The sequence below is a fragment of the Aspergillus ibericus genome, assembly GCF_003184845.1.
Source record: "Aspergillus ibericus CBS 121593 unplaced genomic scaffold BO80scaffold_13, whole genome shotgun sequence".
NCBI classification, from domain to species: Eukaryota; Fungi; Ascomycota; class Eurotiomycetes; order Eurotiales; family Aspergillaceae; genus Aspergillus; species Aspergillus ibericus.
The window spans coordinates 508,336-529,666 of NW_020292111.1; the positions used below are offsets into that span (position 1 = coordinate 508,336).

Genomic DNA, 21,331 nt, shown 5'->3' on the forward strand with positions numbered 1-21,331 from the left:
GAAAAGAAAGAGGATTAGATATAATTGAACCCCAGCCATTATGAAACGAACAAACAAAAAACCACCAGACAGGATCCGATAAGAAGTGACAAAGGGAAACAAAACAGATATGAAGATAAAGATGAACAAAACCGTGCCTTCGCGCCTTGTTCCATGTCCGGCTTCCACTGGGTATTCATAAACGTTGCGGTGATAAAACAGGGTAGAAGGGAAGAAAGTATATGGAAGGAGGCAAGGAAAGGATGGGGAAGGTATGGAGATTAGAGAGAAGTGTTGGTTCACTTCTGATGGAGGGTGGAGGGTGGGGAAGGATGAAAAAGGTAGGTGGGGAGGAAGGTAGGTAGGTAGCGTCAAACACTACCTGCGCACTGCCTGTTTGGTATAGAAGAGGCAGTGTAAGTCAGTCGGTCGGTGAGTCAATCAATCAGTCGAGATGTGGATGGGTGGGGTAATTCACCCTATCCATCCTGTCCAGTTCGGGGTCGAGTCCAGTCCAGTCTAGTCCACCTCTTGACAGAGGGGTCCAGAAACACAAGCGCAACGCGCATATACACACGTTTGGAGAAAAGTCCAAGCCAGAGAGGCATACACCAGGTCAGAGCAAGGTAAGCGGAGCAAGCAAGAGGAACAGCATCCCTACCTGCCCACTCACTCATACCTAATCTCACCCAGTCCATGCCATACCATGCCGTGCCATGTCCACCAGCAGCCAAAGCTAACAGGAAGACAAACAGCAAACACACCGACTTATCCTCAACTCCAAACATGTGCTAGTCAACTGGACGGATTTCGTTCCTCGCCGCCCTCAGCAGCAGCACCGGACACGCTCGACGTCTCGATATCCTTCCTCCGGTTCTCCGACTGAGTGCGCACCCGACGCAACTGCTCCTCTTCCTGTTCGCGCACGCGTTTCTCTTCTTCGGGAGTGGGGATATAAGCGTTTGCGGCGCCGCCTGGATCATGACAAGCGGTGTGAGCCATTGTGCCGTGAAAGAGTGATTCAAGAGGGAGGAATGGAAGATGGCATACCTCGACCCATGAAATGCGGCGCTTCTTCCATGCGCAACGGGGGCGAGTCCACATCCTGCATTTCCCGAGCTATCTCGGGGTGTTCCGGGTCGTTGTGCATCATGTTGCCGGAGCCGCCCCGACCGGTGGTGAAGACATCTTGTTTGATGGTGGGGGTGACGAGGTCTTTGGGCGTGGTGCGGGATTCCTTGCCGGAGAAGATGTTGCCTGGTGGGAGGGGTTGTTGTTAGGGAAGAGGAGGTCCGTTGGGCATGGGACAGTGCTGGACATACCTGCGCCGCCGCGGCCGTGGGAGATGTTTCTGGCTCCGCCCATTGTTGTCGAACAAGGGGAGGGAGGATGCGATCGGAGGGGCGTTCGATCGGGATGCGATTCGAGTGGTCGAGGGGTTGTCAAGTTCGTCTCTCACTTCAGAAGAGAAGAGGAGACCAAGAGAAGGGGGAGCAAGAACCCACGATGACGATCAACAAGTCAACAAGGCTGGCTGGCTGGCTTGGCTGCTGGAGTGCAAGTGGCGAAAGAAAAGAAGCGACGCAGAAAGGCGGCCGCGAGTGGCTCTTGCGGGCGACCCTGATCAAATGACGTCCTGCTTGGCGACCGCATTTTTTTTCCTCGTCCGGCTGGTTCTTTGGGTCATGCTTCCCATTCTTCCACTTCTTCCACTTCCTCTTCTCCTTCTTTTCCGTCTTGGGGATTCTCTTACCTCACCTGGCACCCGGGAACTGAATAATCACGAGGACCCGGTGGCTCCTAGCTCCACTAGGATGACGGAGGAATGGATGCTACTAAATCTCCTAGAAACCCACTGGAAATTTCTTCCTGGCCCGAGAAAGTCTAGTGTCGACTGCCTTCCGACTAGTCAGGCTCTTCCCCGCAATGCTATATTGGCAGATTGACTGCAGATTACCGATTCAAATCAGAATAAACAATGCTCATCTCGTTAACTGGTGGAAACAAAATCAATATAGAAACAATACCAAGCAGAACCCCTACACGGCGTACACCATGTACAGCGCCCGAAATCATCGGGTTCAGAAAATCACCTCATTTCCCCCTGCATCCCACCATCCCATCAATACCCCTCACCATACCCATACCCATACCCACACACAAAGTACTCACCCATATAGGCCACAACTGACCTCAATCACCACACTACCGTATCTCCTTCTTTAGACAAAATATACACCCCAACCCAACCCATACCACCAACCCATGACCTCCTCACGCTCCACTAGACCATGTCCGGAGTGAAACAGGATCATACAAACATAGGCGGGACCTATACAAGGATGACCACTAATAGGCGGACATGGTTGACGTAGTAAGACCAATCACATATTACTGTTAATGAAGATGTTCCATCATTGATTCTTACATCTTCTGTGAAAAAAACCAAAAAACTTAGCCATCTACTACTAATCTCTCGAGAAGTAACGAGTATATTCTGAATTTCCTCATTGATCGTAGCAGTGCATTCAGTACCTTCTATGTAAGAGTAGAAGGAAAAGGATTGATGGTATATATAGTACGAGTTGTGCTAGGACGATGTGGGACATAGCCGCAGTTGGATGCGCGTGATGAGTGGACTGGGATATGGATACCCGGGCTACTTTTCAATTGGGCGGTTGGGGATGGATCGGGATGCCGAGGGTAGTTTCTGTCTATTGGTAGTGGTAATTATCTACTATGTATGTGTGCAGGGATGTTGTCGATCAAGGGATCCTAATAGCTAGGGTGTTTGTTGATCGTTGACGTATGATGGGATGAGGGTAGATGCTGATCTATCAGGTTGAAAGGTTACTTACTCTATGGTAAGGTGGATGGATGATACAAGAATAATGACATTGGTATATACACAAACCCAAAACATCAAAGTCATGCACGCGTTTCATTACCTCCATTAATCCTTCGTGCGGGGAACCATTGCTGCATACAGCATCATGCCAAAAACGCCCGCTATGCTGGACTTCCAAGGTCGAACCATCTATCGGAATGTATCCCGTACGCCTGCTCAAATCCCATGCTCCAGACCCCGTGAGCACCCTTGACCCGATATGGCCCCTCCCATTTCCACGTCTTCTTCTTCTCCTTGTAGGAGACTGCTCCGACGTGCTGCATCTGGGACGGGGAGATGGCCAGCCGGTCTAGTTCGGCTCGCCCCGCCTGCATCTCGATCACACTGTCCACGGCCTTGGTGGGAACTACGTCCTCCATGTGCTCAAAGTACTCTAGGAGCGGCGGGATGTTCTCGCGGTTGAAGAGGAGGGCTTGCGAGCAGCAGCCGTGCGCGTTCATCACATGCACTCCGTCTTGCAGGGGGTACCAGGTGACCCGGCCGGCCAGGAAGAAAAGGCCGATTAACAGCGGCACGCAGACGAAGCAGATCACCAGCAGGAACGAGTTGGTGAGGACCCCCTGCGTGGAGCGAATGGTCCGCCGGGTGTAAATGCCTGCGGTGGCGCAGAGCGAGACGATCAGCACACTCCAGGACAGGTAGGTGGGCCAGTGCTCCGAGTTCCAGCCGAGGAACTTCTCCGTGTAGAAGAGCCGGAGGTAGAGCCAGTCCTTGATGGTCTCCTGCCGACGCCAGTCTTCAACCTGCTGGACGCTGCGCATGGTCTGCTCATACCAGTTGCGCTGGGCCACCACATCGTCTTCCAGCATGATGATCCACGGCGCGTCGGTCATTTCATAGCACGATTGTAACCCGAGCCGGTAATCAATCAGAGACTTCTTCTTGATGTTGTTCTTCTTCTCCAGGTTGCGGATGATATACCCGGGCGCGTCAACATCGTCGTAGGTGAGCACATGGTCCACGACATTCGTCACCCAGGTTTGGTTATAGTCAGGATGATCGGAAGGATTGCTCAGTGCAAAGAGCACTTGGACTGTCAGCGCTGCTCGCTGTTCTGGCGAGAGGGTATCAAGGATCGAGGCCACGGTCGTGTCGAGGTCCTGCTGCAGGGGACGCTTGACGGTGACGATGCCGACGCAGGCGGTTTTCTCCCGTGGGGGACTGACAACGGGCACCGAGTGGTGGGTGCTAGCATCGGACCGATTGAAGGTCGATAGCCATTCTAAAGACTCGTTGATGCGTTGAAGACTGTATCCTGGGCGATAGCCTTCGGTAGGCTGGAAGAACCACGAGCCGGGGTCACGGGCGGAGCGAAAGTGACAGAAGACGAACAGGGAAAAAAAGAGAATAGCGAAAGACGACAGAAGCAGCCTCTGCTTCCGATTGTAGTGATAGAGAGCCATGGGTCACATACTGAGTGGATGGCGATCCAGAGATTTCGGGGGGGAGGGAGGGGAGGGAGAGTGACAGACCGAAGGGGAGGAGGAAAAGAAAATAAAGAGGGCCGGTTGCGACTGACTGCAGATAAGCAGAGCATTGGACTAGCAGTGCTAGGCTAGAGCCATAAATTAAACCAGAGTCCTGCCCTGCTGCTGCCCAGTGCCCGCGGCTGCGCTGACCCTCAGGGTCTGCCCATCGCTTAGTCTGTTTTAGTGGTGACTGGGCTGGTGATAGTCTGGGTGGCCTTCGTTTATCGGCCCAGTGGAGCGGTGGCCAGCACTTCAATGGGACATGCAAGACCCACGGCCCGGAGCCAAGTTTTGGATCGCGAGGGCCCATTGGCCCAGTCGGCCAGGGCGCCAGGGCTGACCAGAAACTGGACGATAGAGGATCGTAGCAGGATACGATACGGCCCAGAATCACGAAGGGCGCAGCAGTAGCTCCGTCGGGGTCAATTGGAGGTCTGTCTGACAATGATGATAAGAATAGCGCCGATGGGGTGATTTCAGGCTGGGATGTCTCACTGTCGTGAGTCGGAGCGATTGCGCACCGGCTAAAAAAAGGCCGCCGCCCAGAAAAGCTTAGCCCCGAAGCCGTCCTCGGGTCGGTCCCGCCACTCACGACTTAGCAGTTTTAGCCCTCTGTGGAAAACTGCCTCATTCGGAAACTCCTCTCGGACGGCTCAACCCAGACATGCGATGGATCATGTCTCTACTCCTCCGTAGTACTGTTTATCTTCATCCTCACTCCGCCACAGTCCAAGACTTCAAGGATCAATGTCCCCAGTGCGGTCACACCGGTGCCACCCAACTCGTCAATAATGCTCGAGGTTTGCTGCAGACTCGGTCATCGTCCTATCGATCGGTCAGGTGGCCGGTGGAATGGCTAGCCTTTTTTCTGCATCGGGAAGTCAATGCAGTGTGTCGGCCTCGGCATTCAGTTGCCTCGATGGCACCTGCCAGTTCTGTAGAAACGAGCCTCGCCACTGCAGAAAAGTTTCGACGATCCTCCCGGGTCCGCGGGGAACAACCCTCAATCAGCACTTGCAAGTTTAGTTTAGAGCAGAATGATAGATAACACGATACTGCCCTATCTATGCCCTCCCCGCAAAAGCCATCTGACTACTAACATCAGTGTTCGCTCACTCATTACTTCACCCTCGCCATTCCACTCTAGAATCCCATTTCACAGACCACATTAAATACTCTTACCACCTAGCCAAAATCCTACACTGGGAGGATATAGTCATGCAGGAAGTCAATAGCCAAAGCCCCCCCAACAAGCGGTGGACGAGTCGCCCCAGCCATCCGATTCGTCCCGTTCAGCCAAGATGACAATGCGGGATCGCCGCCACATTGTGTTAGCCATTTTGCGAAGACATCCCGCAGAAGACGGGTGAGGAGGATACTCCGGTGAACTATCGTGCGTGGTCCGAGGTGAACGGGAGGAAGTTGCAAGTCACATCGTGATCAGACGAAACATCCTTGCCAAAAGCAAAACAACTTATTCAAGAATCCATTTTGAATCGCTCACCGATATGAATATTCGTACAAACAGGGAATCCAGCACAACTCTCGAGAATGCCACAAAGAAGAAAAGCAGGCATCCCAATGCTAAACAACCTGACAGCTTAAACAATAAAATGACGTCTCTTGCGGTTGTATGCCCGCTGGTCCTTCAGCCACTGCCGATATCCCTGCACGCTACCGATCTTCTCGCCATAGTAATCGGGGACCGGGTTGGAGATGGAGTTGGACGATGGGTCGACACGGAACCGTCTGATACGGTCGAAGAATTCCTTCTCTTTCTATCAACCAACATCTGTTAGCACCCCACCCTTTCCAAGACTAAAGACACGCTCGTAAGGAATAAACTCACCACCATGACAGAAGGCTTATATCTCCGGTAAACCAACCCCCACACGGCATTGCCAACGAACGGTCCAATGAGCCACCCCGCCGCGCCGCACGCCGCAGTCGCCATGCCCAGGACAATGAACGGGTCGAGACCCATGACCTGAGCACCGAGGGACTCCAAGTCCTGCGTCGAGAGAACCTGCACACCGATGATCGTGGTGGCCATGGAGCTCAAAATCGACGAGGCAAGAGAGTACCGGCGACGGCTGGCGCGGAGCTTGAAGAACGAGTTCCAGTCCAGACGGACGGTTTCATTGGTGGCAGCGGCAGTCGAGTTGCCGCGGCGAAGGATCGGCGAAATAGGGAGCTGCGTCGACGGTCGCACGGCTGTGGTCTTCAGGGCGTGTGTGCTGCGGACTCGCATCGTGGAGGTGCTTGCTGCCCGGGCCTGAGAGAGCGCATGATACAACGGGTTGGTGCAGCTGCTGGAATGGGCAAAGGGGCCCAGCGCCGTGGAAGTAAAGCGTCCGCTGAGCATGGCGGTACGCATCCCGCTGATCGAAGGGGCGTGCATGGTAGATGGAGGATTGCTGTTGAGGTAGGATGTTGTGGTGATGGTGGATTGGTTCAGGTTCGGCGGGTGAAGCTGTAGGGATTATGTAAGCGGTGGCTGGGGGCATGACCTCATTGGGGGATTTCCAGTAAACAGCCACCTCAGCGCTCTTTGTCCTGAGGGGTACTGTGTGCTGCTGATACACACGGTCAATGATATGCTCAATTGGTCTCTTGATGAATACATGTCCGCTTTTTGAGTACTGTCGTCGTAATTCCCAATGAGCTCTTCTGAGATCCCTCGGGTATCATTCTTTCTCGCAAGTATTGATATTGAGCGAGATAAGACCTTCCCAGGTGCTCCGATTCGTCCTCTCATCAAAACTGGAGGCCTTGAATGAACTAGCAAGACCTACAGTCCCTTACTCCAAAGCTCTTATTACAGATAAAATCTAGCTGTAATCATAAATAAACTACAAATCCATACCATCCCCTTCAGTTCCACCCTTTCGTTCTTCCCATGTTTCCATATTCCAATTCCCCGGGTACTGTTACAAACCGCCCATCATATGTAAACCTGCGGCAGTGACCTCCATACGGCCAGATTATCTATCCAATGGCGCACAATGCTGAATCGGGTGTGGCTGAGGCGTTACTGGGTGAGTGGGACGGCAGTTATTCAAAGGGTCTTGGAGAAGAGGAATTGCTACTGATGACGGAGAGTTAGGTGGATGTTGGAAGAAGAGAGATCCGGGCGCGGTGGACGAAGAATTTTTACGTAAATAGGGCACTCCATCCATAGTTTGGATGTGTTGAGGACTTGCTGTAGAGCCTTGGTTGAGTTTTGTTTTCGGTACTATGTAGTATACTCCGTACAGTGATGGATGGATGATTCTCGGGGACGCAAAGCATCCCCGCTTTGCGGGGTATTGTATCTCGTGACCGAGTGGTAAGGTCATATTTAGAATTGGAGTCACGATCGTGCATATATGGTCTTCATTAGCTCAGATGCTATCTATGGGTAGTATCTATTGTCTTATCTATCGGTCAGATGATGAATAGATCTCTCTAGTTGAGGCAGATACCACAGTGCCTTATAGGCCAGAAACATATGGTTAGATATTTCCGTTGCTCTTAATATGTCCAGGGCGAGACTGCGCTTTGGTGCCTGTCCCGTAGCCATTCACGCGGCCGTAGAGCCACTTGAGGGTCCCCGTGCTTAGCGCCATGACAATGGCGCTCACGGCGAAGATTCCAATGCGACCTTCAAAGCTGGCCGCATCAAGAAGGGGATAGGGGTACCTGAGGATGTTCGTAAGAGATCTTGTCTTATACGATAGGTTGCATGGCTTACCATCCATTGTACTGGAAGCACCGTTCGATCCAAAACCAGTATCCAAAGGCGATGGTGCTGGATAACCCCAGGGCAGGGAGAACGGAGATCGTCCACGGAGGGGAGAGAAAAAGAAGGTCAATGAGTAGCACAATCGATGGCACAGCGTGGAAGCCGATGTCTTGGCCGAGATATCAGCAACAGGATATGGAGCTGGTGTAATTCATTGAGCTTACCGGCGTGCAGTGGAATCACCGCCCATTCGGGGACAACCAAATGCGGATCGATCTATAGTGTGTTAAACAAAAATAGAGCAGCAAATGAGAAGGGAAGTTACCACGCGAATCCCCCAGTACAGGATGCTGATCAGCACTTCCATCGGAGCGCTGCATATAGAGAGGAGGTTCTTGGCAAGGAATAGCCGAGGCGATAACGTCATATCCGCCAGCAGCCCGACGGCAAAGGTGAGCGTGGCCAGCGCCAGCCCAATGACGGTCAGGTACTGGAAATGCCAACCATATGCTTCATTACTGCCAGAAAGTTCTATCAGCATCCCCAGTTACCCCAGGACCATGGTCTTGGGAAGCTTACGCCCGATTGGGGTTCTCGTGCATGCTGAAATAGAATTAGCGGCACTGGAGCACGAGCTGTATCTAGATAACGGAAACCCAACGTACAACTTGAAGGAGCCTAGAAAGCTGGCTAGACCCAGTAGCTGCCGTGGTAAGAGGAACGTTCGTCAGCCCAAGGAACAAACCACCAATACGGTACCTAGTACTCACATGAACCAAGGCCGAGAAGCCTCTGGACGGGCTGGACAATCGCTGCAGGGGATGCTGCCGCTGAAGCGACTGGACCGTCGTGGCAGACGCCATACTGTGAGAGGGATAGAGGTGGGATGTGAAGTTTCCGATAGATAGTGAAAATGGACTCCGTTGGGTTCGGAAATTGCAATCAGAGCCGCGTGGGCATGAATAACAGAGATAGGGATCTCACTAATGAGATGATCTAAACGAGGCTGGAATGACCGGCTATCCCGGAGCTGTCTTAGTAACCCGATGCCGCTACGCCGGATGGGGGCAAGTGCCGTTGGATCAGACCGCCGCGAACCGGAGAAACCACCCGCCGGCCCCAGCTGGTCCTTGGCTTATCAGGTCGATCTGATTGATGGAGACGGCCGATGGGGTCCCCCACCCGGTGGTTATCGGGCAGCTTCTGGGGGTGTGACTGGCCTGTCTTCTCCGCCCGTCTCTGTAGTATCTGGTGCCGGTGATTTCATCCAGTCTTCCCCTTCTTCTCTTTCGCTCCGACAGTCTGAAACCTGCTGGCTCTGGTCTTACCCTGGACATCACCTCTCCAAGCTCTTGGATAGACTCCAATTCATTCAAGTCGATCGACCGGTGGGGTTGCTGTCACCAACATAGAACACAATCCATCACTTCCCCCCACACCCCGATGAGTACGAACAACGGGTGTGGGTGTCTTGTCGATTATCGTTTCTTATCGTCTTGGGTAAAACGCCCTACACGCCGGAAAAAAGCGGCCTCGAGGACCCTGTCTAGACCGTGGTCACCTCGCTCTTTCGGTCTGTATGGCGATCTTACTCTGCAAGGTAGATCGGAACCATCTTAGATTCCGGACCATTAGTCTGTGTGGTCGCGATTTCTGTTTGCTGGATTTATTCCCTCAGGTAGTTCGGGTCTGAACTTCCATGCCTCGCCCCAGAAGACCCGGCGCGCCAGAGCCGAAGCGGAGATCACGTAAGGGCTGCTGGTGAGTCTTCCAGGTGCAGTCGACCATCGCCTGCAATTAACTAGTCTTAGGCCATGCAAAGCCCGAAAGGTGAAATGGTTTGTCTAACGTCCCTGGTTCTTCTTTTCTGCCACCAAGGGTATCCTGGGATGGAATCCATCATGCCCTTATCTCTCTTATCAACGAGGCTAATGTTTCTCATGCAGTGGTGAGGAGAAGCCGTCGTGTCTTAACTGCCGACGGCAAAATGAACCGTGTGACTATAGCATCAGGCTGAACTGGGGCGGGAGGACGCGGAGAACATCTTCAGTAGACTCCCCGAGCTCGCAGTCAAGTAGTCCATCGGGCCATTATTCTGCCTTCAGCCTGTCACCGTCGAATCCACCCCAACCCGATCCCCTGAGCCCAGCTCCGCGCTTTACGCCTTATCCCATCCGAGATGGAACAACGACACAGGATCGAATCGCAGGGGATTTGCTATGGGGTGCTGGACTTGCAGAGGAGATGGCAATAGGAACATCCACTTCCAGTCCTAAACGATTACATGATTTCCACCATGAATCTCCGACTGCCTTTGGCCAGTCTCTTAATGAAACCAACCGTACAAATGGCAAGACCTCTGTAGACATGGGGGCTCTGTCGCAAGGGCAAGATGCGACAACCCCATGGCCAGACCTGTCCTCCCAAATAGCGACGCCATCATCGAGCGAGACCCTGTTGGCCTTTCCCTCGTCCGTCTCCCACTCGTTGGACACTGTCTCCTACCCATCACCTGCGGATACGAATTCAAGCGTCGGCACTTTTGCGACTTTCAACTTCTCGCCTGCCACGATTTCAGGTCCCATTTCGTTCCTTCGACATACCTCGGATCTCCATCACTCCCCGCCCGAGTGCGGTCAAGTGCCCGATCATGGCACCGACTTCTCTAGCTACTCATCGTCTGCAGACATGATGAGCGTGTATGCAGACTTTAATTCTCATGTGTCGGCCCCTGCTCACGATGCTACATCCCCAAGCTCGGCGGAAGTAAGCTTGCTTTCGTCGGGGATGTCCCAGGAGGCCCCGGCGCTGCAGGCCGGTCCGACCGTCCATACGGAAAGCTTCTTCAGCAAGATCATGAACGGACCTTCAGCCTCGGACGACCAATCCGAAGGCTCCCAGTCGAGTGCCACATGCATGTTCGCCCATCCTGATTATGCGGCTCGAGACCTATCAGGATCGGTGGACGTGTCCATGTCGGAACGGAGGTGGCGGGCTTACCTGACCAGGGTCACGGACAATTACGGGTTGGATTGCGGCCGCCCAGATCTGGACCTGAACAAGAACGACGACCATTCCGCCATCGATATCAATTATGCTCTGGACCTGATCAACTCCGACAATAAATCTTCCGCCTCTACCCCGGAAGATTCGCATACGGGAAATACAAAGGACAGCATCGTTGACCGCAGCAAACACATCTACTATGCATCACCAGTACCAATCAATATTCCGCGGTATCTATCTCCATTGCCACCATCCCTGGTGAAAACTCCTATCAACCTGATGTATTTCCATCACTTTCTTAATCATACAGCCCGGATGTTGGTCCCACATGACTGCGAGGATAATCCATTTGTCTCGGTGCTACCGACCAGTAAGTGCCTTGTCATCTCCAATCCATCGCTGTTACTCTAAACTGACGAAAATAGTGGCCATCGGCGACTCCAATCTCTTAAATTTGATGCTAGCATATTCAGCTAGTCACCGGGCCCGGTATCTGGGCCATCCAGAGCCCGCCACGCGGATTGCGCATTGGGTGAGCAACGTATTTCCTGCTTTGCGTCTAGCGCTGGAGGATCCCCATGAGAAGGTGACCGACAGTCACCTTGCGACTGCGATTATGCTTCTTTCTTTGAAGATCATCTCTCCCACCACGTTCGAAGTGCCAATTCCATGGCAGAGCCATTTGAAGCTCGCTCGTGATCTGTTTCTGGCACGGAAAAAGCAAATGTCATTTCCTGGAAATCGTGTCGGCTCATTTCTCACGCGCTGGCTTGGGTATATCGATCTCATGGGCACGCTATCATGCCGACAGAGTGGGCCACCATTGCTAGCATATAATTCAGTCATGAGTGCCTGTTCTGATACTGGACTGTTTGACGAATACTGTGTGGATTGTTTCACTGGATTTACACCTAGGACCGGTGTATTCCTCACGCAACTGGGAATATTAACCCATCAATGCGACAACGAACGGTTTGACGAAGCGGGAGTCTTTGTCTCTGACTGGGAGCCGTCGCCGGACGCTGTTTTCGAGGCTGAGGCATTGATCGCAGATTTGGGTGACTTGGATACTCGTGCGTATGCAGATGCAGCGCACTTCCAAGATGTGGGCTCGACCAATTTTCTAGCCATTGATCGGGCGTTTCGCTATGCGGGACTATTGCATCTCCATCGTCGTGTGTTGAATGCATCGCCTTGTTCGCAGGCAGTCAAAGGGGCGACGAACGAGCTTCTCCGGGCAATGGTCGGCATCAGGCAGGGCGCATCCGCAGAGGTGGGAGCTCTGTTCCCGTTGTTCACTGCGGGCTGTGAGACTCGGGATCCCCAACAACGAGCCGAAATTCAAGAACGGTTTGAGATGCTCGAAAGAACGGGAATGAAACAGGTGAGTCTGGTAGCAGTACATACAGAAGCACGTCTGACCCGTTTTCGTAGATGCAAAATGCTCGCACGCTGATGCAGCGATGCTGGACCGAAGACTTGCCCTGGATCGCCTTGGCGCAAGGGGAATTCCTAGGGTAGTTCATATCTCGCTTGATTTCTCTGCTGCTGGGCCATAGGATGATTGATCCTTGGTTGCAGAAGGCATGCTTGGCTGACAGCTACCGCTCTATATATATGGGGAGAGCCGTTACAGGCAGTGGTAGGCCTGGACTGTCACTGAAGATACATGTTGTCAGGCTACTTTGCGAAGTTCCTGAATTAACCATTGAGGGCTTGAAGCGCTCATGCCCACGATACCAGATACTTCCATAAACAATGAATATCATAATGCTCATCGATCTTAGGTTCGTGGGCTAGCCCACAACATCTGCTGATCCTCGGGTAGATTGATCCGCGTGACGTCTGGGATATGGCAAAGTGCCTAATAATTCATGCTTGATCATTCAAATATGAGCATTATCCGTAGTGAGACAAACCTGGGATAAGTCCCCTTGTGGATAATCGCGCAAATGGCGCGCAGTGAAGACATGTGTACGAGCGGACCAAAACAGTTGTGACCGGTAACTACTAACGTTGGTGATTACCAGGCATGCTAGTGTTCCCACTGACTGTTTTGTAGCATGCTACGAGATGTTGTGGAAAGTTGGTAGTGTGCGCTTGACTTACCATAGTGGCTGGCATAAGGCAGTCACCTGGCGCATGCACCAAGAGCCTTCAACGTTGCCTTGTCAGTTACTAGTTCCAGGCAACACGCCCTGTGAGCAAGTGAAACAAACCTAAAGCAAACAACGCAAGTATTATCCACCTACCACGTGTTACATCTGATCGGGTTTGAAGAAACTGGCAACTCTCTATTCCCCCTTCAACCATCTAGTTGCGCCGATGATATCATCGTTCAATCACTTTGACTCAGACCTCTCTCCTGTCGTGCTTCTACTTGTCTAGGCAAAGGTCTCACTTCTTTCTGCTCCCTTCTTTCTGTTTGCACATCTCAGAGCCCCACGATGGAATCTGCCTCTGATCTCATCGCAAGACCTCTCCCTCCCATCAACAAATTAAACGGGACCAACCATCCCTCCGTCTCACGTGAAAGTATTTCAGCTCGCTTCCTCCACGAATGGGAGGGGTTTGAAACAGATGTCCGCCAGGCCTGCAATGAACTGGATTTAAGCCAGATGATACTTGCGACCGATGAATCTGAAGAATGGCGCACAGGCACTGAACTGGGCCTGACAGGTCGCTTTGCTAAGCACGTTGGTGATGCCGTCATGAAAGCCTTATCTGTCACCGATCTTTCAGATGTAAAATTTGGCGATTATCAGACTATCACCCCGCACGATCCGGACAATATACCTGATGTTATATTGCTAGAGCTGCCTGACACGGCTTTGCTTGTGGGTGAGATTGAAACGTTTTGGACTTTATCGCTTGAACGGCACCCTGTACGGCGAGGTTTCTCCACTCTAGTACCTTTGCAATCTCACTTCGGTAGGTTCTCATACACTTCAAACCAAGCTATAAGAGGGTTACTAACGCTCTATAGGCCAGCTAGTGTCTTACATGCGTTGCCAAGATTTAAAATATGGATTTCTTTCCACTTATAAGTCCACCGTTTTCATGAGGAGAGTTGCACCCTACCGATTCGAGATCTCCATGCCGATACTCGCGAGCTCCACCAACCCATCAGTTCGCCAATGCTTCGTAGCGATAGCGAAAATGGCTTCTCAAGACCCGGACTTTTTTGAGTCACCGGACTTTGCCCCCGAACTTGTAAGTTGCTCAGACACATAACCATTAACTGGAGGGGAAGCAATACCATGGGCCGTTCTAGTGGGCAGGATAATTACAGAAAGCCATTGTCCTTGATAGCACATCACGCTAATTCAACCTGCGATAGTTAAAAGTCTCGTCTCGTGATAGTTTCCAGGCGTCCACGCGGCCATCACCGCTCAGAAATCAAGTGGTTCCTAAGGAAGCAACCGGTGAAAAGATTGGATGCTCCTCGATATTCTTTGGAAGGGACGCTAGTGAGGCACAATCCTGGATTAACTGCAAACGGCTCCTCCATGGCTCCAAGCAGAAAGCCATCTACGAAGTTACCTGGAATGGTGAGCCCGCCGTGGCTAAATGTTGGTCGCCCTCGTACGAACAATTTTATGTGCACGAATCCATCACATATGAGAACATTCACGCTAAGAGGGAGCTGGGCTATGAATTCTTTCCCAAATTGCTGAACCACGGTGCCATAGCTTGCTCATCGATCTTCCCAAAGGGTTACGTCCTAGTCATGACCAAAGTACCAGGCAAAATTTTGGCTGACCTCTGGGATACGCTGTCCGGCTCCGACAAGGAGCATGTGCGTAAAGAAATACGCAAGGCCGTGGTGGTCCTTAGAAGCATTTCAGCCATTGTTGTCGATTCCGGCAAACACAACGTCCTCTTTGACCCAGCCACTCGGGCTGTGACGATGCTTGACTTTGAACTCATGCAAGCGTGCGAACCGGACACTCAAAGTCCAGACTGGCCAGAGATGCCTACGATATTCGGGGATTTGGCTCGTCCCGCCCGCGTGCGGCATGGTGGTTAGCTAGGTTGTCTTTATAGATAGATGGCCAGATTATCTTGCTGATTAAGAAGTGAACTTTACTCCTCGATGAATATCACTACTTTCGTCACCATGGTAGTCCATTTAATCAGACTCATAGCTACTACCCCTTGCGTGGGCTCACGGCGATCTCTCCCCCACGGAACCTTGCACGGGGAGAGATAGCTGACTCACAGTCAATAACTAGTCCTTGCTTGATCCTCTACAGGGTTCCACCCCCCGCGCGGGGAATAAACCAAACATTTGGCTTTGACTAACTTTTAGTCCACTGCCCTCGAGCTCGCGCCCCCAGATGGGCCGCTCTGATTGGTACCGCTCTGGATCCGTCAACGCTGATCACTTTCTGTCTCCCCGCGTATTAACCCTCCGCATCTTTCGCGAAGGCCATCGTCATCCAGTCACCGGGCGACAACCACAATGTGATTACCAATACCGGAGATCCCACCTTTAAATGACCCTCTTCCCTGCTTCCTGGCGTCCTGTGATTTTGGTCCCTCATCGACCACACAGACAAGCTCAACATGGCACAGGTGGTTGACGAGAAACCAGTGAAGAACGATGCCTCTAGGGGTTTCGATGCCGAAAAAGCCACTTCACTTCATGGCATTCCGCGTGAGTCACAGCTGGAGTTCATCGAAGATCCGGACGAAGGCCTGAGTGGGGAGGAAAAGGCGAAGATCGTGAGCCATCTACCCTGGTCGCATCGATCTCGAACAGGGATAATGAGGCGGCTAATGCAACAGCCAGGATCGTGCCTTAGTGTGGAAACTTGATCTGCGACTCATTCCGTGGCTCAGTCTGCTCTATCTCGTTTCCTTCTTGGATAGGTATGCTCTCGATCCAACAACTAGAATGCGGCATTAACAATTCCTTTTGCAGAACCAATGTCGGCAACGCAAAGCTCGCGGGCCTCCAGCAGGATCTCCACATGACCAACTCGCAATATAATGCCGCACTGACCATTTTCTTCGTTTCGTATTCCGTCTTCGAACCGATGACCAACGTGCTTCTCAAGCGCATGCGGCCCAGTGTGTTTATCCCCATAATAATGGCATCATGGGTACGGTTATACCTGGGATGACCCAACTTAGCGCTGACGGTATCTTGCATAGGGCATTTGCATGACATGTATGGGTCTTGTGCATAATTTCTCTGGGCTTATGGCGGTAAGGTCCGCTTCTTGCAGGCAAATGCATCGTTCTCATGTGTCTAATCACAAGTTGTAGGTACGATGGTTCCTAGGCCTGGCTGAAGCAGGACTCTTTCCTGGTGTCGGATACTTCCTTTCCTGTTGGTATAAGCGATCTGAATTCGGCGTCCGCATGGCCATCTTCTTTTCGGCCGCTGCTCTTGCAGGGTCTTTCGGCGGATTGCTCGCGGCTGCGATCGCCCTGATGGACGGTGTGGGAGGCAAGGCGGGCTGGTCCTGGATCTTCATCCTCGAGGGGCTGGCTACGATCATCATCGGTGTACTGTCTTTCTGGATGGTCTACGATTTCCCGGACGAGGCCACATTCCTGTCCGAGGCGGATCGCAAGCGCGTCCTACGGCGTTTGGTGGCTGACAAGCAGGCCAGTTCCGGGCACGAGAAGTTCCAAATGGCGTATTTCTGGAGCAGTCTGAAGGACTGGAAGACCTACACCGGGGCCATCATCTATATGGGTGCAGACGGGGCATTGTACGCCTTTTCTCTGTTTACACCCACAATCATCAATGAACTAGTAGGTTATTGCCGCAAGGCCAGCATATGCAGCTACTAACGCTACCTAGGGTATGTCTTGCAGGCGCCACCGCTGATCGATCTAACACGATGCAGGTTACACGGCGATCCAGGCGCAACTGCTCAGCGTCCCACCCTATGCAGCAGCAGCCATTGTAACCGTGGCGGTTGGTTTTATCGCGGACCGGACCCGCCAGCGTGGCATCTGCAATATTATCGTGTCTCTCGTGGGTATTGCTGGGTTCTCCTTGCTTCTGGGAGCCAAGTCAGCGGGAGCGCGATATGCCGGGACGTTCCTGGGTGCGATGGGCATCTACCCTGCGATAGCCAACACGATCTCCTGGGCCAGTAACAATACAGAGGGTATGCATTCTTTTCCCCTTGACACAGCATAACTGACTGTTCAACAGGCGTGTACAAGCGCGGTGTCACACTGGGCATTGTGATCGGCTGGGGTAACTTGAACGGGATCGTATCGTCGAACATCTACCGTGGCAACGATGCGCCTCAGTTCTATCCAGGTCACGGCACCGTGCTGGCGTATCTGGTGGTGTTCCTGCTCGGAGGCTCGGTGGTGCAATACCTTCTGCTCCGACGGGAGAACGCGAAGCGGCGACGGGGAGAGCGCGACCACTGGGTGAGGGGGCTCGAGGCGAGCGAGATCGCAGTGCTTGGGGACAAGCGGCCTGATTTTATGTACACGCTGTGATACTTCCACTCCACAAGAGTATCCATCTTCTAGCCCATCTTCAACCCTATCCCACCAGAAACCCTAATCCCAATCCCAATCCCCACCCTCCTAGATATCTAACCCAATCTATTCCCACATATACACCCTACACCGAATAATAATTCACAATATCCTGATCCTTCTTCGGCCCCTTCACCACATGCCGACTCGCCCAACTCACCACCTCCCCATCTCCCTCCCGAACCCGAAACGCATACGCCGTGCGATACATATCATTAATACACAAATGATTCCCCTTCGCCGTCACCACCACCGTGCCCTCCCCCTCCTCCTCTCCCTTTCCTGCTGGCGGTGGCACCGGCGCACTCACAAACTCCTCCCCCGTACCCGTACCCGTATCCGCATCCCCAATCCCCAACCCCCCCAATGACGACGATGATGAATGTGCACTCTGTATAAACTCCATCCCATGAAACAAATAATCCGCTACCTCCGGCTCCGCAACCTTGACAAACCACACGCTCAGTTCATTCCCGGGGATAGTTAACCGCCAAATGTACGACTTCTTCCATTGCAGGTTTTGGCCTAGGGTTGTGGGGAGTGTGCCGGTTTCGGTGTAGAGGATTTGGTTCCAGTGCTCGTTGTTGTTGTTTGGGTCGGTTGAGGGGGGTGGTTGTTGGGTGGAGGAGGGGCTGGAGGAGGAGGGTGTGGTGGAAGGGAGAAGAGTAAAAGATGCGGTGCCGTGGAGGGGTCCTTGGATGTCATGCGGGTTGGCGCTTTTGAGGACTCGGAGGAGGGTCCAGGGGTGGCGGGTGAGGGAGGTGAAGAGGGTGGGGATGTTGAGCATTGTTGTTGTGGTGATGGTGGGGGTGGTCATTGTTGCATTTCTGGTGGTCTGTGAGGGTGGGAGAGAGGGTGGGTTGTGGTGGAAGAGTGGTGGTGAGTGAGGTGGAGGGGATGAAGGAGATGGAGATGGGAGGGGAGGAAAGGTGGAGCCGCGCTCGGAGGGTCGGGGCGGTGGATCGAACCGACCCACTGGATGGGTTAGCGGGACTTCTTTATTCTTGCAACTATCCCGCTATCAGTTTTCTTTCTTGAGGGCTTTTGGAGTTGACGATCTTGCTTCCATTAGAATGGTGTTCTTCAGCTAAATAATACTGATGATGCAAGATTAATCTATAGTTCTGCTTTGCTTCAGTCAGAGCATGGATGAGCTTGCAGCAGTTCCACACTTCGTCACCCATTGCAGTGCAACGATCTAGTCGTGACGAATTTTTAGAAATTGACACGTATATTTCATAGGCTATGAGGCTTGAAAGCACTACTATATCTACCTCTTTTTTCCAGATCTCTAGATGTTCACTGCTGACCTTTACTCTCTACAAATAACAGGGTATTCCCCACTCTGCTTCAATAAATAGTTGTTCAAGCAAACCCTACTAAACCAATCACCCACTCAAGAACCAGTATAATAACAAATTCCAATTCAAACTGCATTACACTATAACAAAAAGACAAATTGAAACACCCAGACCCTGCTGGAAATCAAAGATACAAAATGGCTTGCCTCAAGCAGCCTTCCACATCCATCCCCAGCATTTTCACTTAACACATTCACTTCTCCAGAATTCTGACTCCTCAATTCAGTTGTGCTTAGGGGGATCCTGGGGCTTGTCGTCTTTGGGAGCAGGTGCCTTCTGGTGAGGCTTCGGCTGGGGCTTGGGCGAGTCGTCAGGCTTGGGGCCATTCTTGGGAGGACCGTCCTTGTGAGGTTGAGGCTTGGGGTCGTTCTTGGGCGGCTTGGGTCCGTCACGCTTGTGAGGACCGTCGTCATGAGGCTTGGGGTCCTTAGGAGCCGGAGCGTCCTTGTGAGGCTGAGGCTTGGGTCCGTCGCGCTTATGATGACCATTGTAGTGTGGCTTGGGGTCCTTCGGAGCAGGGTCCTCAGGCTTGGGCTTGGCCGAATCGTGAGGCTTAGGGTCGTTCTTCTTAGGCTTCGGTGCATTGTCAGGCTTGTGACCGTCCTCGTCAGGCTTCGGCCCGTCATCCCGCCTGTGAGGACCGTTGTCGTCGGGCTTGGGAGCAGGAGCATCAGGGGGAGAACCGGGGTGGGGATGAATCTGGAGGTCCGTAGGACCTAAAAGTGAGTCAGCTTCGGTTGTTGATCGAGTTGGATCGTACACATCACATACGAGGAGCAGGAGGAGCCGCAGCAACCAGGCCAGCGACCATCAAGGTCGAAAGAACGGAGGAAAGCTTCATTTTAAGGGAGATTGAAGGAAGTGTTGGAGAGGTCAGGAAGATTGAAGATGTTTTTGATGTTGCTGATGGGTTGATAGCTGGTCGTTGAGGTCCCTTTTATACCTTTCTGACTGGCAAATTCTGATCCATCGACCAGTCCAGGCATAGATCACGACAGACAACAATGCCTTCGGCATTTTCATCCGATGTCCTTGTCGACGCGCTAAACCTTGCTATAGTGAACCACGGGACTGGTGTATCAACCTCCCGCGTTTCAACCTCGTATCAAGTTCTCATCCAACATGATGTTCAACTGGCATGGACGATCTCGGAGCACAAACCAGGGAAACACAAACTTTGGGAATGGTCCGATCTGTAACGACCGGCTAGTTTCATCTCCATGAGACTACTTCAGGGTACAAAATTCTTGGGGAAGGCAACCGGCCCTGAAAATTGGGTACTGAGCAATAGGACCCCGATGCTTATTGGCTGTGGGAGGTTTGCACATCCTAAATTCCTCGGGCCGGCCGCTGATCGCCCCAGAAGCTTAGCGTATTAGGGGTCGATCATTGGCAACCTGGCGAGATGCACGCTGAACATCTTTCCAGGTAAGATACCTGGCAAGTCTGAATCTTGAAGAAGCTGTTTATGCAGGTGAGTTACTCCGTACAATGCTTGCATCACACATATCTAGAACAAGGCCAAACTTTCGCGTCCCCACATATTCAAGACGTGAACCATACCGAGCCTGAAGGGTTTGTTTGATCCGCTTTTGATCCGTGGACTCTTGAGTTTCTGCACCCGCTGATCCCCAAGTTGATGACACCAATCTGGTAATCGTCCCCGACTTTCGAATCACCTTGCCTTCTTCCAGAAAGTACAGGTTTCTCTTTCCGCTTACTAAAGCAGCTGAAACTTCCCAATGCAGACCACCCTAAGTCAAAATGGATCGTATGTCTGGGCATGTCCCCAAGCTGGGAATGTCCGTGTCCCGGGACCCCGTTTTATATCTGGTCTGTGCGAAGGTACAGAGCTATGATAATTTTATATGGAGGTATCTAATATCTCTCCCTAACGAAGAATAATTCTCTATATTCACTAACACAAGCAGCTGATATGATGTACTAGCTTGCATCCACACCTTATTTTCCTATAGTGCAAAATAAGCTCAATGTCCGAACCCGAGACATAAAAAAAGAAACCAAGCTCCAGGCCCTGACACAAACTGAAAAAGTTAAACCCAACTCCCGGCAAAATCTTTCTCCCCAATCACACAATAACTTGTCTATGAATGGCCAGGCCCTATCCCAACAGCCCAGAACCAAGCTTCTCAATAGCAAGGATTTACTGATCGTCGCTCTCGTGCCGTGCCCGACCGACCCGGGAGTAGAAATCGAACTTGGCTTTAACTAGTGATGTCTAAAGCGCTTACTCGGGAATGTCCCATACCCAATCAGATTGACTTAGGGAAACGAAGGAAATAGAGAGCGGGAAACGAATGGCATGGAGTATAATGGTGATACCCGAGTGGTTTGGTTGAGTTAG

At 52.1% G+C, this 21,331-nt stretch overlaps 10 protein-coding genes across 10 annotated transcripts; 3 read left to right on the forward strand and 7 right to left on the reverse strand.

Annotated features, from left to right (window-relative positions):
* Nucleotides 1-170: 170 nt before the first annotated feature.
* On the reverse strand, nt 171-866 carry BO80DRAFT_35972 (uncharacterized protein). The gene is made up of 2 exons (XM_025715940.1): nt 458-866; nt 171-372 (listed from the first exon to the last, which is right to left on the reverse strand). The coding sequence occupies exon 1, from the start codon at nt 765-767 to the stop codon at nt 459-461; it is 309 nt and encodes a 102-aa protein (XP_025576783.1). The 5' UTR covers nt 768-866; the 3' UTR covers nt 171-372; nt 458.
* BO80DRAFT_433715 (DUF3602 domain-containing protein) lies at nt 775-1,344 on the reverse strand (the record flags this gene model as incomplete). Its single annotated transcript, XM_025720837.1, has 3 exons — nt 775-953; nt 1,030-1,236; nt 1,302-1,344. The coding sequence occupies 3 exons, from the start codon at nt 1,342-1,344 to the stop codon at nt 775-777; spliced, it is 429 nt and encodes a 142-aa protein (XP_025576784.1).
* Nucleotides 1,345-2,768: 1,424 nt separating this feature from the next.
* Nucleotides 2,769-4,451, reverse strand: BO80DRAFT_36057 (uncharacterized protein). The gene has a single exon (XM_025715972.1). The coding sequence runs from the start codon at nt 4,288-4,290 to the stop codon at nt 2,989-2,991; it is 1,302 nt and encodes a 433-aa protein (XP_025576785.1). The 5' UTR covers nt 4,291-4,451; the 3' UTR covers nt 2,769-2,988.
* Nucleotides 4,452-5,957: 1,506 nt separating this feature from the next.
* BO80DRAFT_433717 (presequence translocated-associated motor subunit PAM17) lies at nt 5,958-6,982 on the reverse strand (the record flags this gene model as incomplete). The annotated part of the gene is made up of 3 exons (XM_025720838.1): nt 5,958-6,134; nt 6,206-6,829; nt 6,944-6,982. The coding sequence occupies 3 exons, from the start codon at nt 6,980-6,982 to the stop codon at nt 5,958-5,960; spliced, it is 840 nt and encodes a 279-aa protein (XP_025576786.1).
* A 735-nt stretch (nt 6,983-7,717) lies between these two features.
* BO80DRAFT_423890 (putative integral membrane protein) lies at nt 7,718-9,057 on the reverse strand. Its single transcript, XM_025719151.1, has 7 exons — nt 8,851-9,057; nt 8,746-8,783; nt 8,660-8,683; nt 8,406-8,598; nt 8,305-8,356; nt 8,090-8,249; nt 7,718-8,037 (listed from the first exon to the last, which is right to left on the reverse strand). The coding sequence occupies exons 1-7, from the start codon at nt 8,941-8,943 to the stop codon at nt 7,851-7,853; spliced, it is 747 nt and encodes a 248-aa protein (XP_025576787.1). The 5' UTR covers nt 8,944-9,057; the 3' UTR covers nt 7,718-7,850.
* A 722-nt stretch (nt 9,058-9,779) lies between these two features.
* On the forward strand, nt 9,780-12,880 carry BO80DRAFT_492597 (Zn(II)2Cys6 transcription factor; the record flags this gene model as incomplete). The annotated part of the gene is made up of 5 exons (XM_025723777.1): nt 9,780-9,841; nt 9,892-9,918; nt 10,027-11,456; nt 11,512-12,470; nt 12,521-12,880. 5 exons carry the CDS (start codon nt 9,780-9,782, stop codon nt 12,605-12,607), a joined length of 2,565 nt encoding a protein of 854 aa, XP_025576788.1. The 3' UTR covers nt 12,608-12,880.
* A 420-nt stretch (nt 12,881-13,300) lies between these two features.
* Nucleotides 13,301-15,116, forward strand: BO80DRAFT_403971 (uncharacterized protein; the record flags this gene model as incomplete). The annotated part of the gene is made up of 3 exons (XM_025717662.1): nt 13,301-14,017; nt 14,073-14,299; nt 14,427-15,116. The coding sequence occupies exons 1-3, from the start codon at nt 13,534-13,536 to the stop codon at nt 15,114-15,116; spliced, it is 1,401 nt and encodes a 466-aa protein (XP_025576789.1). The 5' UTR covers nt 13,301-13,533.
* Nucleotides 15,117-15,655: 539 nt separating this feature from the next.
* Nucleotides 15,656-17,563, forward strand: BO80DRAFT_352024 (MFS general substrate transporter; the record flags this gene model as incomplete). The annotated part of the gene is made up of 7 exons (XM_025715610.1): nt 15,656-15,814; nt 15,882-15,961; nt 16,014-16,194; nt 16,247-16,300; nt 16,361-16,859; nt 16,951-17,217; nt 17,265-17,563. The coding sequence occupies 7 exons, from the start codon at nt 15,656-15,658 to the stop codon at nt 17,561-17,563; spliced, it is 1,539 nt and encodes a 512-aa protein (XP_025576790.1).
* Nucleotides 17,564-17,600: 37 nt separating this feature from the next.
* BO80DRAFT_36143 (uncharacterized protein) lies at nt 17,601-18,851 on the reverse strand. The gene has a single exon (XM_025716011.1). The coding sequence runs from the start codon at nt 18,420-18,422 to the stop codon at nt 17,691-17,693; it is 732 nt and encodes a 243-aa protein (XP_025576791.1). The 5' UTR covers nt 18,423-18,851; the 3' UTR covers nt 17,601-17,690.
* A 330-nt stretch (nt 18,852-19,181) lies between these two features.
* Nucleotides 19,182-19,807, reverse strand: BO80DRAFT_472500 (uncharacterized protein; the record flags this gene model as incomplete). The annotated part of the gene is made up of 2 exons (XM_025723141.1): nt 19,182-19,682; nt 19,738-19,807. 2 exons carry the CDS (start codon nt 19,805-19,807, stop codon nt 19,189-19,191), a joined length of 564 nt encoding a protein of 187 aa, XP_025576792.1. The 3' UTR covers nt 19,182-19,188.
* Between the last annotated feature and the right edge of the window lie 1,524 nt (nt 19,808-21,331).

What these genes read in the sequence shown, in the direction of transcription:
- BO80DRAFT_423890 (XM_025719151.1), bottom strand. Translation starts at nt 8,943, where the DNA reads ATGGCGTCTGCCACGACGGTCCAGTCGCTTCAGCGGCAGCATCCCCTG. An exon ending in TTTCTAGGCTCCTTCAAGTT is followed by an intron (nt 8,684 to 8,745) that starts GTACGTTGGGTT and finishes ATTCTATTTCAG; the next exon opens with CATGCACGAGAACCCCAATC. An exon ending in GGTGATTCCACTGCACGCCG is followed by an intron (nt 8,250 to 8,304) that starts GTAAGCTCAATG and finishes ATCTCGGCCAAG; the next exon opens with ACATCGGCTTCCACGCTGTG.
- BO80DRAFT_35972 (XM_025715940.1), bottom strand. Translation starts at nt 767, where the DNA reads ATGTTTGGAGTTGAGGATAAGTCGGTGTGTTTGCTGTTTGTCTTCCTG.
- BO80DRAFT_36143 (XM_025716011.1), bottom strand. Translation starts at nt 18,422, where the DNA reads ATGACCACCCCCACCATCACCACAACAACAATGCTCAACATCCCCACC.
- BO80DRAFT_36057 (XM_025715972.1), bottom strand. Translation starts at nt 4,290, where the DNA reads ATGGCTCTCTATCACTACAATCGGAAGCAGAGGCTGCTTCTGTCGTCT.